General features: G+C 39.0%; 2 protein-coding genes across 2 annotated transcripts; one reads left to right on the top strand and one right to left on the bottom strand.

The window, feature by feature from the left end:
• The first annotated feature begins 705 nt into the window (after nt 1-705).
• On the top strand, nt 706-10,091 carry LOC133737870 (probable methyltransferase PMT10). Its single transcript, XM_062165348.1, has 10 exons — nt 706-819; nt 896-1,045; nt 1,133-1,315; nt 7,602-7,713; nt 7,948-8,058; nt 8,225-8,384; nt 8,807-9,064; nt 9,172-9,294; nt 9,494-9,571; nt 9,673-10,091. Exons 1-10 carry the CDS (start codon nt 706-708, stop codon nt 9,869-9,871), a joined length of 1,488 nt encoding a protein of 495 aa, XP_062021332.1. The 3' UTR covers nt 9,872-10,091.
• Nucleotides 10,045-11,426, bottom strand: LOC133739422 (BTB/POZ domain-containing protein At4g08455-like). The gene is made up of 2 exons (XM_062167202.1): nt 11,065-11,426; nt 10,045-10,716 (listed from the first exon to the last, which is right to left on the bottom strand). The coding sequence occupies exons 1-2, from the start codon at nt 11,359-11,361 to the stop codon at nt 10,195-10,197; spliced, it is 819 nt and encodes a 272-aa protein (XP_062023186.1). The 5' UTR covers nt 11,362-11,426; the 3' UTR covers nt 10,045-10,194.
• Between the last annotated feature and the right edge of the window lie 370 nt (nt 11,427-11,796).

Genomic DNA, 11,796 nt, shown 5'->3' on the forward strand with positions numbered 1-11,796 from the left:
TGCCAAAAGATTTTGGCTTTTCTTTGTTTTTTGTGGTTAATTCAATTTTCTTGGCTGCCAAACTGTAATGGTTTTGATATGGGGATTTGAATGTGATTGTTATATGGTGTGTGTATTCCGAATATAAGCACCGGAGGGAGTAATTACTACAATGCCTTTAGGCTCTATTACTAGTGACTTTCCACGATAATTACCTACCCAATATAGGTTAATTTTCAAGCAGTAATTTTCTATACAAATTTCCATTCATGAAAATTAAAAGACCCCCATTCACAACTAAACAAGGGAATTTGGCCGTAAACCCCACCATCAACCCAACGACCACACCAAAACAGAGCAAAAGATAGAGACACATTGTCCCAAACTCCCAATAAGATGCCCCGGAAAGACTCAAAGTAAAAGAGAAAGACAAAGAACCAAGACAACCAATCCTCCACTTTAACCTCTATCAACCTCAATGCAGTTGCCGCTGTACCCTAACCAAAACCCCCCTAGAACTCAACTTGACAACCATGATTGGTTATCCAAGTTTCCACAATTAGAAACAAATAAAATATTCCCTGAAAAAACCCCAACGATTTATTACATCACACCTTGGCGTCCACGGAGCCAAGCCTCTCTCTCTCTTCACTAATACTCACACACTTAAAAATCCGAAAACCCGAAAGTCAAAATCTTCGCCACCTGAAAATCGGAATCGGAATCATGAAGGCCCTCGCGGCCACCGCGGCGGAGATCTTGAAGACCCCGACGTTCATCAAAATTACAGCTATTGCCATCGCGGTGGCGGGGATTTGTTGTAGTGTGCTAGTTCTACATGTACATTATGCTACTGTGTTTACTTGGTTTGAGAAAGAATGAGTGTTCTTTTGGCTAACATGAGATGAAATAATAGGTGTGGTTCAGTAATGTACCCCATACAAGACTTGTCGAAGATAAAGGTGGTCAAAATTGGATAGCGATTAAGAAAGATAAATTTGTGTTTCCTGGAGGCGGAACACAGTTTATTCATGGGGCAAATGAGTACTTGGATCAGATTTCTCAGGTTAGCCACTTCAACGATTCTCGTTTGAGTGTTTGAATATGTTCTTTAAATTATATTGATTTACTGTCTCTCGGATTGAGTGAGCAGATGATTCCTGAAATTGCATTTGGCCGCAAGACCCGAGTAGCGTTAGATGTTGGTTGTGGAGTAGCGAGTTTTGGTGCCTTTTTGATGCAACGGAATGTGACCACTCTGTCAGTAGCGCCAAAAGATGTCCATGAGAACCAGATCCAGTTTGCACTAGAGCGTGGTGTGCCTGCTATGGTGGCAGTGTTTGCAACTTGTTAGTGCAATGTTTATTTGATTGGCATTTCCTAAGCGCAACAACCAAGAGTCATGCTTTCATGTAATAACTTTCTACTCTTGGATCCTTAGAAGAATGGAATGCTTCAAGCTTCAGGCACAACTTCATCAACCAAGTATGTCTTGCATACATGTGCATGCTTGTCAAGTGGTTAGGACTGAACTTGTCTTTAAATCCTATTGTAGGATGCGAAAATCTTTTCAATCCTATTGTACTGATATGCGAATTTTTGGAAGGTTTTATCCAAAGCATTCAAACTTTCTTAAATTAGTTTATGGGCTTTTCCTTTTAAATGTCTGATTTTAATCCATGGATAAAAACCTCTTTTGCAAAGCCTTTCTGTAGCAGAAACCCTAAGAGACACTAGTTCATTCATATCATATATATAGATGTGTTTTTCACGTTGTTAGGTGTACACCAGAACAGAAAAGATATCACTGCTACATTTGTAAAGAGCTTTCTGATCTTTCATCCTCGGAAAGTATTGAGCCAAAATTGTTGAGAATTCTTCATGAGCTGTTCCTTGTTTAGCTCTTGAAGGACTATCAAATCCCAAAACTTTTTCTGTCAAAAAGTTTTCTAGTTTTATGCTTCATGTGTGTTGGTAGTTCATGCATGATTTGTGCCTTGAGGTGATTGACAACCGAGGTGAGAGTTGTGCCATCTCAAGATTGACAAAGGAGAACAAGGTCGCTGATTTGGAAGTAGCAAAGACAAGGAGACACCGCTGCCCACTAGATTGGTTCTAGTAGATGAGTTGTGTAAGATCTTTATGTACTTTCATATTCATATAGTGGATTGTTCACCGGCATAGTGCCCGCAGTTGTTTACCTCTTTGGAGGGTTTTACTGCGTCAACAGATCTTGTGTGATGAGTTTACTTTGAATGGTTTGGATAATTGAGTAAAGCATAACTTCGTCAGACTTATTGAGATTGATCTGCAGTTTCGTTTAGGATTCAAGTTGTGTTCCTATCCTGTATTAAGATGCGAACTGGCCTGCACTCCTAAGACTGATTCCTAAGTTGACATATTGATAAGTTCCGTTAGTTGGGAAATACATATTCATTCTGTAATTTCAATTGCCATCAGAGCAGGTCGCTAGACAAACTTAGCGTGATCCTGGTTAGGAATAGAATGGAAGGCGCAAGTGATCGTGCTGCTGGGTCGACAAGCCATCCTCCATTTCTTGATGACAAAGCAAATTATGCGGCATGGAAGGCTAAGATGAAAGCCTTTCTGTGGGCTAAAGATGTGACTGTGTGGGCTATTATTGAAAGTGGCTGGGAGTATCCAACAAAGACTGAAAAGATCACACAAAAATCTGGCGAAGAAAGCTTTTTAATTGCTAGAGTCACAGTTGAGAAGCCAATGACCGAATGGACTGCAGATGAAAATACAAAGAGTACAAACAATCAAAAGGCTCTAAACTCTATTTTCACAGCAATATCATCTGACAAGTTTCAACTTGTTTCACATTGTACCTCGGCAAAGCAGGCATGGGATATTCTTCAAGTCACTCACGAAGGCACCGCATCAGTTCGAGAATCCAAATTGCAGCAACTTATCACGCAGTTGGAGAATATGAAGATGGGTGATGATGACAAGTTTGCTGATTACTATGCTAGGCTCAGTGTTGTTGTGAATGGTTGTTTCAACTTAGGAGATCCCATACCTCAGCACAGAATAGTCAAGAAAATACTCAGGTCTCTTCCTATGAAATATCATTCCAAGAAGATAGCCATTCAAGAGTCGAAGGACCTGAATACCTATAATCTGCAAGAATTGATTGGAAACTTAACCACATATGAGATGGAACTCCCTGATGAAATGAAGAGCAAAAGTATAGCTCTTAAAGTGAAGAAAGACATTGAAGATGAGTCAACAGATGAAGAGGATATTGATGAAGATGAAATTGATCTTGTCACAAGGAAATTCAGAAAATTTCTCAAGGATAGGAAATCCAAAAGAAGTGAATCAAGGTCTGACTCAAGCTCCAAGAATATAAGAATAAAAGAAAAACTGGGTAATAAGGTTCTAAGGTTTGAAAGAGCACATGAAAAAAAGAAACAATAATGCTTCAAAGTGTTTTGCATGTGAAGGGTTTGGTCACATAGCTTCTGAATGTGCAAATACCCTGAGGAAAGCTAAGGGTAGTCGAAACAAGGTTTTAAATGTAACCTGGAGTGACAGCGATTCTGATGTTGATTCAACATTATATGATGATTGCAGTGTAGTAGCTTTGGTTGGCTTGACGACGACTGTTGAAGGAGCTGAAGGTGATGAACCAGATCTTGAGGAAGTTTTGCAGCAATACATTGCATTGTCAGATGCTTCTGAGATTTTGAAACAAAAGAATCGAGACTTGACTGCTTTGGTGGAGAGTTTAAAGAAAGAGATCAATAGGATTGAAGCTGCTTTTCAATCCCAGTTAGAAGTAGGTAATGAAGTGAGAATGTCCCTGGTGAATGACTTTCAATCTCTTCAACAAAAATTTCAAGAAAGGTGTGATCAGGTGGAAGTTCTGAAAAATGAGAAGGCATGCTTAGTATGTGAGCTAGAGCAGGTGAAGATTAAGGCTGGTTGTATCCTCTCGAGTGGTCAAAAGTTGGATAATCTTCTAACCAGTGGAAAGAAAGCTGGTGACAAGAGTGGGTTGGGATACACTGGTGAATCCACATCAAAAGTTGAAGCTGTGAAGTTTGTGAAGGCCACCATGCAATCCAGTTCTCAAGCTTCTCTCCCAATTCCACCCAAGCAGAATGATAAGCCAAGAAATTTTGTGCCTGTGTGTCATCATTGTGGAAAGCGAGGACATATAAGACCGAGGTGCAATCAACTAAGAAAAAATTCTTGGAATGACAAGAAGCCACTCATGAACAAAAAGAAAGAATATCTTCAAGAAAAGCTGGAATTTCTTTTTAAAGAAGTAAACAAGATAGCAAGATTTGTTTCAGTTCCATTCTCATCTATGCCCAAGATGAAGCAAGTCTGGATACGAAAAGAACCCCATCTTTCTAAGCTTCCACATACAGGTAAGTGAACTCCTCCAATATGTGCTTGTGAAAAATATATTCTTGGATGCCAATAGCATGATTTTTCCATCATAAGCACATATATAGGGGGAGTACTGAATATGCTTTTCAATCCTAAGATTTTTGTAGCTTGTGTTTATTTCTGCATTTTTCTATAAGGATGTTTTTTTCTATTTTTGGTTTTTATTTTTGTAGGGACTTTATTTTTTAAAAAAAAAAAAAGAGAGGGAAAAACTGGAGTGTATGCTTTGATTTTATATCATACCATACCATGCCTCACGGGTATTTCTGTTGACAGTGTTGAGTTGCAGGATTAATGGATGAATGTTTGGATGCTCAATTTCCAAAGAAAGCTAGGTTGCCGAAGTTTAAAAAAAAAAAAAAAAAAAATTGGTCTGGAACTTTGGCATCAACAACTCAATGCCTTGGAAAATTTCACAATGGTGTTACTGAATGTGTGAATCAGGTTAATCTGATCCATCTTGTGGTAAGTTGACAGGTAAGGTTAATAATATGAACATATCATGTGGTGTTTTCAATGGTGCTGAAAGAAGTTCTCTTGCACTTGAGTTCATGTTAAATGAATGCCAACTTTCAATGCCCTTGGATTAAGTATGTATTGACAATCTCAGGCGATTCATTAGAATTTGTGATCTAAGTTAGTTCCTAGTTTTTAACTTGTGCTTGTAGCAGCTGTGTGTTTGCATGTAGTATAGATTTGATTACTGTTGTCCTCATTTAGCTTCGAGTTACTTGACTATCTGCATATTTATTGCAATTTCTGCATTTAGGATTCCAAGTTTATTTCAATCCTAGTTTAGGATGCGTGTTATGTTGCAATCCTAACATGTGCATTGTCGTACATTATCACCTCAAGAGCAACTCATGAACTGAGATTTAGTTACATCACTTGGCCTTCTCCTGTAGTGATCTGTTCTTGCTTTTTGAGTGTTTAAAGGTCCAGAATTAAACCCTATTCTTTTCCCTCCCTTCTTGTGTTTATGGCAACTGAAGCCTTGCTTTGTCTCTTGCACTTGCACACCTAAGATGTTGAGTGGGGTATGCAGACCGAGTTATCACTCTTGTAATGGCACCAGTTGTTCTTTAAGGAGACATCCAGTCTACCACCAAATGTAGATGGGACACCTGCCTTGTAAAGCTAGAGTGTTTCAGGTCGAAACGGTGGTGGTCTAGGTAAGTCAGGCTATCTCCAAATGTAGATGGGACACCTGCCTTGTAAAGCTAGTGTGTTTCAGGTCGAAACGGAGATGGTTTGACTCATGATCTTTCTGTTAAAAAAATAATAATAATAAAAAAAAAGGAAAGCGGGGCTTCGCAAAAAAAAAAAAAAAAAAAAAAAATGTATATCAGTTGCTCAACTCTCAATGCGCCCTCATAGATCATGTCTCCATTTATATATATATTGTGCCTCTTCGTGATACTCTCTCTAAAGCCTCTGATGATCTGGGTTCACTTTTCAGCATAGCACTTTTAGTACCCTAACTCAATTTGGTTTTGAAATAAATAGTGTTTCGTTACTGAGACCTGCTCTCTTTCAAATTTGCTGGTTGATGCTCTTGAGAAGTGTTCATGTTGATGTTATCTTGGAAAAGCTCTACTTGATTGCTCTGTGTGTGGTAATGGTTTGTCTCATGCATCATCTTTGCTTGGTTCTTCTTAATTGTGTCTGCTACAAAGTGCAGGTTACCTTGATTCAAACATATACACTATTCTTCTTGATCTTTTGAAATTTGTCATAACATACTGATATTCAAGAGTGTTTGAAGGTTCAATTTTATTGCAGGGTAATTTTGATATTTTATTCCTAACCCCCTGATTACTGTTTGTTTCCGCTGCTACCACTACATGGGTATTGAATTTAGGGGGAGTGAAATCTTATGCACAATATGCTTTGGTCCCTTTGTCATTTCCAGGCAAAAAGGGGGAGAGATTTGAAGTTTAATGTTTCATATGCTTATGCTTACACTACTTCAACCATACATGTTCTTCACGGGTGTTATGTTTCTTGTGTGCAGATTATAACTTGGAAGTTCATATTTCTTGGGTCATGGTAGTATAGGATCAACTATTGTGTATGATTAAATGTAAATGTTGTTTTGCCTAGGAAATGCCAAAGAGGGAGATTGTTAGTGCAATGTTTATTTGATTGGCATTTCCTAAGCGCAACAACCAAGAGTCATGTTTTCATGTAATAACTTTCTACTCTTGGATCCTTAGAAGAATGGAATGCTTCAAGCTTCAGGCACAACTTCATCAACCAAGTATGTCTTGCATACATGTGCATGCTTGTCAAGTGGTTAATTAGGACTGAACTTGTCTTTAAATCCTATTGTAGGATACGAAAATCTTTTCAATCCTAATGTACTGATATGCGAATTTTTGGAAGGTTTTATCCAAAGCATTCAAACTTTCTTAAATTAGTTTATGGGCTTTTCCTTTTAAATGTCTGATTTTAATCCATGGATAAAAACCTCTTTTGCAAAGCCTTTCTGTAGCAGAAACCCTAAGAGACACTAGTTCATTCATATCATATATATAGATGTGTTTTTCACGTTGTTAGGTGTACACCAGAACAGAAAAGATATCACTGCTACATTTGTAAAGAGCTTTCTGATCTTTCATCCTCGGAAAGTATTGAGCCAAAATTGTTGAGAATTCTTCATGAGCTGTTCCTTGTTTAGCTCTTGAAGGACTATCAAATCCCAAAACTTTTTCTGTCAAAAAGTTTTCTAGTTTTATGCTTCATGTGTGTTGGTAGTTCATGCATGATTTGTGCCTTGAGGTGATTGACAACCGAGGTGAGAGTTGTGCCATCTCAAGATTGACAAAGGAGAACAAGGTCGCTGATTTGGAAGTAGCAAAGACAAGGAGACACCGCTGCCCACTAGATTGGTTCTAGTAGATGAGTTGTGTAAGATCTTTATGTACTTTCATATTCATAAAGTGGATTGTTCACCGGCATAGTGCCCGCAGTTGTTTACCTCTTTAGAGGGTTTTACTGCGTCAACAGATCTTGTGTGATGAGTTTACTTTGAATGGTTTGGATAATTGAGTAAAGCATAACTTCGTCAGACTTATTGAGATTGATCTGCAGTTTCGTTTAGGATTCAAGTTGTGTTCCTATCCTGTATTAAGATGCGAACTGGCCTGCACTCCTAAGACTGATTCCTAAGTTGACATATTGATAAGTTCCGTTAGTTGGGAAATACATATTCATTCTGTAATTTCACAACTCACCGCTTGTTGTATCCAAGCCAGGCTTTTGACTTGATCCACTGTTCAAGATGTAGAATTAATTGGACTCGTGATGGTAATCTTTCTCTATTGTACATCCTATAGAAAATTCTTGTTTATTTTATAGCTTTAAAGATCTCATATTAATTTAATGGTGTATCTGAAGTGCGTATCATTCATAGAACTGATTCTCTGAGTTTCTATCTAATACGGAATAAGTGACATAAATTTTTTTGTAACTTCTCTTGTTAATTGTTGATAAAAGCTCGTTGAATCTAAGAATCCTTTTTCTTATGATTATGTGATGTAGACGGAATTTGGCTTCTCGAGGTTGACAGGTTGCTGAGAGCAGGAGGATATTTTGTTTGGGCAGCGCAGCCTGTTTATAAACATGAAGAAGCCCTACAAGTACAATGGAAAGGTAGCTCATCGTGTAATGTTTTATTCTTTTCGTAGCTACCAACTGTATCTTTCTGTACTCATTGAAGTGCCCGAATCTCATATTCTTTATAATTTAACAAGAAAGTAATATGATTATATTCTTACTATTGGAGGACTAAGATCAGGGTTTGTTTATCTATTAACAGAAATGGAGGACCTGACTACACGCATTTGCTGGGAACTTATAAAGAAGGAAGGGATGATTGCCATATGGAGGAAACCTTTGAACAACAGCTGCTATCTTAGTCGTGATGTCGAAGTGCAGCCTCCATTATGTGATTCCAGTGATGATCCAGACAATGTTTGGTATGTCATACTTCAGTTTAAAGTTCTTGGTTGACTAGCACTCTTCAAATGACATGCATTTAATTGCATGTCATTATACAACTGAAAGTCGAGTTCTTTGTACTCATTTTGATGGATTGTCTATGCTGTTGAGTAGGACCTTGGCCTGCAGATTTGGTGAAGTTGTTGGGTAATTAGGAGACAGTTGATTTGCTGGGAACTTGATTTTGCTTTTCATCAGAAATTTTACAGTTTTGATACTATGTGCACCCACCCACACTCACACACAAAGCTAACAAATTTAACAATAATCTTGTAATAATGATTTTTTTAGTTGGCAATTCTATATGCTCTTTCAAAATCTGAAATCTCAAAAAGAAGATCATGATTCATTAAGCCTTGTGGTTTTTAACCATTATAACCCTTGGTTATACTTTTTGCAGGTATGTTGGTTTGAAGGCATGCATCACTCGGTTACCTGAAAATGGTTATGGAGCAAATGTTTCTTTGTGGCCTGCAAGGCTTCAGGATCCACCAGACAGACTCCAGAGCATACGATTAGATGCCTATATATCTAGAAAAGAAATCTTCACGGCTGAGGCAAAGTACTGGAATGAAATATTAACAGGTTATGTTGGTGCTTACCATTGGAAAGAGTTAAACTTTAGAAACATAATGGACATGAGGGCTGGATATGGAGGGTATGCTCTTCACCATTAAAACGGCCATAAAGGCTGTTGCTAATTTGATTGTTCTTTCAACTCCAAAAATATATGTTGAAATCATTTTGAGGTTTTGACCTTGGCAGGTTTGCAGCAGCATTGCATGACCACGGGCTAGATTGTTGGGTAATGAATGTTGTTCCTGTTTCTGGGTTCAACACCTTACCAGTTATTTATGACCGTGGACTTATTGGAGTAATGCATGACTGGTACGGGCAATGCACCTTCTGCTTTCTGATCTTGACTTGCAGTTTTCTTTTAGCATAGCTCGGAGCATATGTTAACATAAGTTGGTTTTGCATCTTTGTTGAGTAACATTTTTAAGGCTAATAGAGAAGGAAGTTATGAAAACTACAAAAAAAAGCTGCTTATTTTCCCTGTCATGATGGTCAAATTTATGTTTTCCAGGTGTGAGCCATTTGACACTTATCCAAGAACATATGACTTATTGCACGCAGCGGGTCTCTTCTCTATCGAGCAAAAGAGGTATACATATTTCCCATTTGATTAATTTATAGGTGGACCTTCATATAATGCAGATTGCAGAGTACACAGGTTTTGTACTAATCTGACTGTCTTAATCACAGGTGTAATATCTCAACCATCATTCTTGAAATGGACCGAATGTTAAGGCCTGGGGGACGCGTTTATATACGTGACTCTGTGTCTGTAATTGGTGAGCTTCACGAACTTGCAAATGCGGTTGGATGGGTGCCTGCACTACACGATACAGGAGAAGGACCCCATGCAAGCTGGAAGATCTTAATAGGTGACAAGCGTTTGTGACAATATGATTTAGTGCAAAGAAACTGAGGTCTTTTTCTACAAAAAAGGAATCGAAGTCTCTCACCGCATGAAAGAAGCCAGCGCAACTAACTTATTGGACATTTTATGTTGTATAATCTGAGCATTAGCTTGCACATTCACTTTTGTTGTTTTTGAAAGGAAGAATCCAAATGCACAGAATAGGTGGTCAAAGACTAAGATGTGCATAAATTAACACTCAGACGATGATATTGCAAGTCTTATTTCACAACATAAGACATGCCTCACAGTACAATCTTCACACTTAATTTATATTAAGATTTAAGAGTTAAGCCGGATCAAATTTAGTTATAGATTAGATCACTAAAGGCATCACGGAGGGGTGGCTTAACTGCAGGACCTACTCGTGCAGAAGAATCCTTTTGGGCTGCAGTATTGATCTGTTTCGACAGATAAGCCTCGTAGACTTCCACCACGAGTCGTGGATCTTTCTCCACCAGCTCCATGTACTCCTCACGCGTAGTAAGCTTGTCCATGTTGTCTGTGATCAAAGTCAAGGCTGCATCAACTATATGCTTGGCATTGTGCTGGTGTGCAAAGGTGTAGCTCAATATTGAGTTGTCCCAGTTCAGCTTGGACACCAAGAACTTCTCGCAGTAGTCCTTGAGATGCTGCACCTGGTACTTTTCAGCCAATATTAGGAGGTCGCAGGCCATTTCCTCATCGAGGCATATCTCAGCTGTGTAGAGGTAGTTGACAAAGGCACGAAGGGCATCATAGGACACATCACCGATCTTGATTGTGCCACTCAGGCTTTCCTCCATCTGATTCTCAAGCATAGCTCTGAACACCGGGGAACGACTCGCCTGATTATTAAGCATCAACATGTTCATAAGAAGTCCAAAACACATGAACAAAACAGGATCATGTGATCTACTCAAACAGAAATTTGTTCATAGCATCACAGCACTCTATATAATCAAACAAGTTTTGCCTAATGCCTAATGAAACTAAAGACTCTCGGATTCATGAAAAAAACCGGAAATTGATTACGGGTTCTTGAATCTACATTCCTAACAAACAACAATGATTATTTTCGACAACTCTTTCATCAAGACAAAAGATGGAACACAATGTGAGTGCAAAACCCAAGAAAACAGCTCAACCCACAAAGGGGACTGATGAATGAAGCAATAGGCGAAATGGGTACTGACCAAAACGGCCTTATGGGCCGGAACGGGGACGGAGGGCCCTGCGGCGGAGGGATCCTGGGAGGCGACCAAAACGACGTCGGAGAAGGAGATGGGTTGGGAGCGAGTGGAGAACTTGAGGAAGGCGACCTTGGCCTTGAGGTCGTCGATCTCGCGCTTGAGCTCCTCCTCGGTCTCGTTGGCCTCCTCGTAGCACTCCTTGCACGTGCCGGCGTCACGTGCGTCGTAGTTCTCCTGGCAAGATATGCACTTCATCTTCCCCACTGATGATGATGATGATGCCGCCTGTCTTGTCGTCATCGGCAGGCAGCTCTCCCCTAAACTGGCGACCTGCTTATACCGCTTCAACGTGTTTTTGTATGTACAATTAATTCTACACTACTATAATTCTATTTTCTTTCAACAGTTTTCACTTTACTCTTTGATGAGGATCAAAATTTATTCTTCGTGAGTTTAGGGTTTATAACTCGTCGGTAATATTTTGTTTGTGTATTTTTTAATCTCTTCGGGATTTCTCTTCATGTCATTAAGTGAGTTTTCAAAATGGTATTGTTTCAAACTTAAGACTTAAGAGTATGCCAACATGAGCAATTCTTTCTTTTATCTCGATATATTTAATGAGGAGCGTCTAATCGTGAAATCACCAGTTCGGGATTTGGTTGCTGAACACCCATTATGATGATGATGCTCTCCTGCCTCGTACGGTGGAAAATTGGTTTTCACTCTGGTTTGGAG

The sequence above is a fragment of the Rosa rugosa genome, chromosome 3 (assembly GCF_958449725.1).
Source record: "Rosa rugosa chromosome 3, drRosRugo1.1, whole genome shotgun sequence".
Taxonomy (NCBI): Eukaryota; Viridiplantae; Streptophyta; class Magnoliopsida; order Rosales; family Rosaceae; genus Rosa; species Rosa rugosa.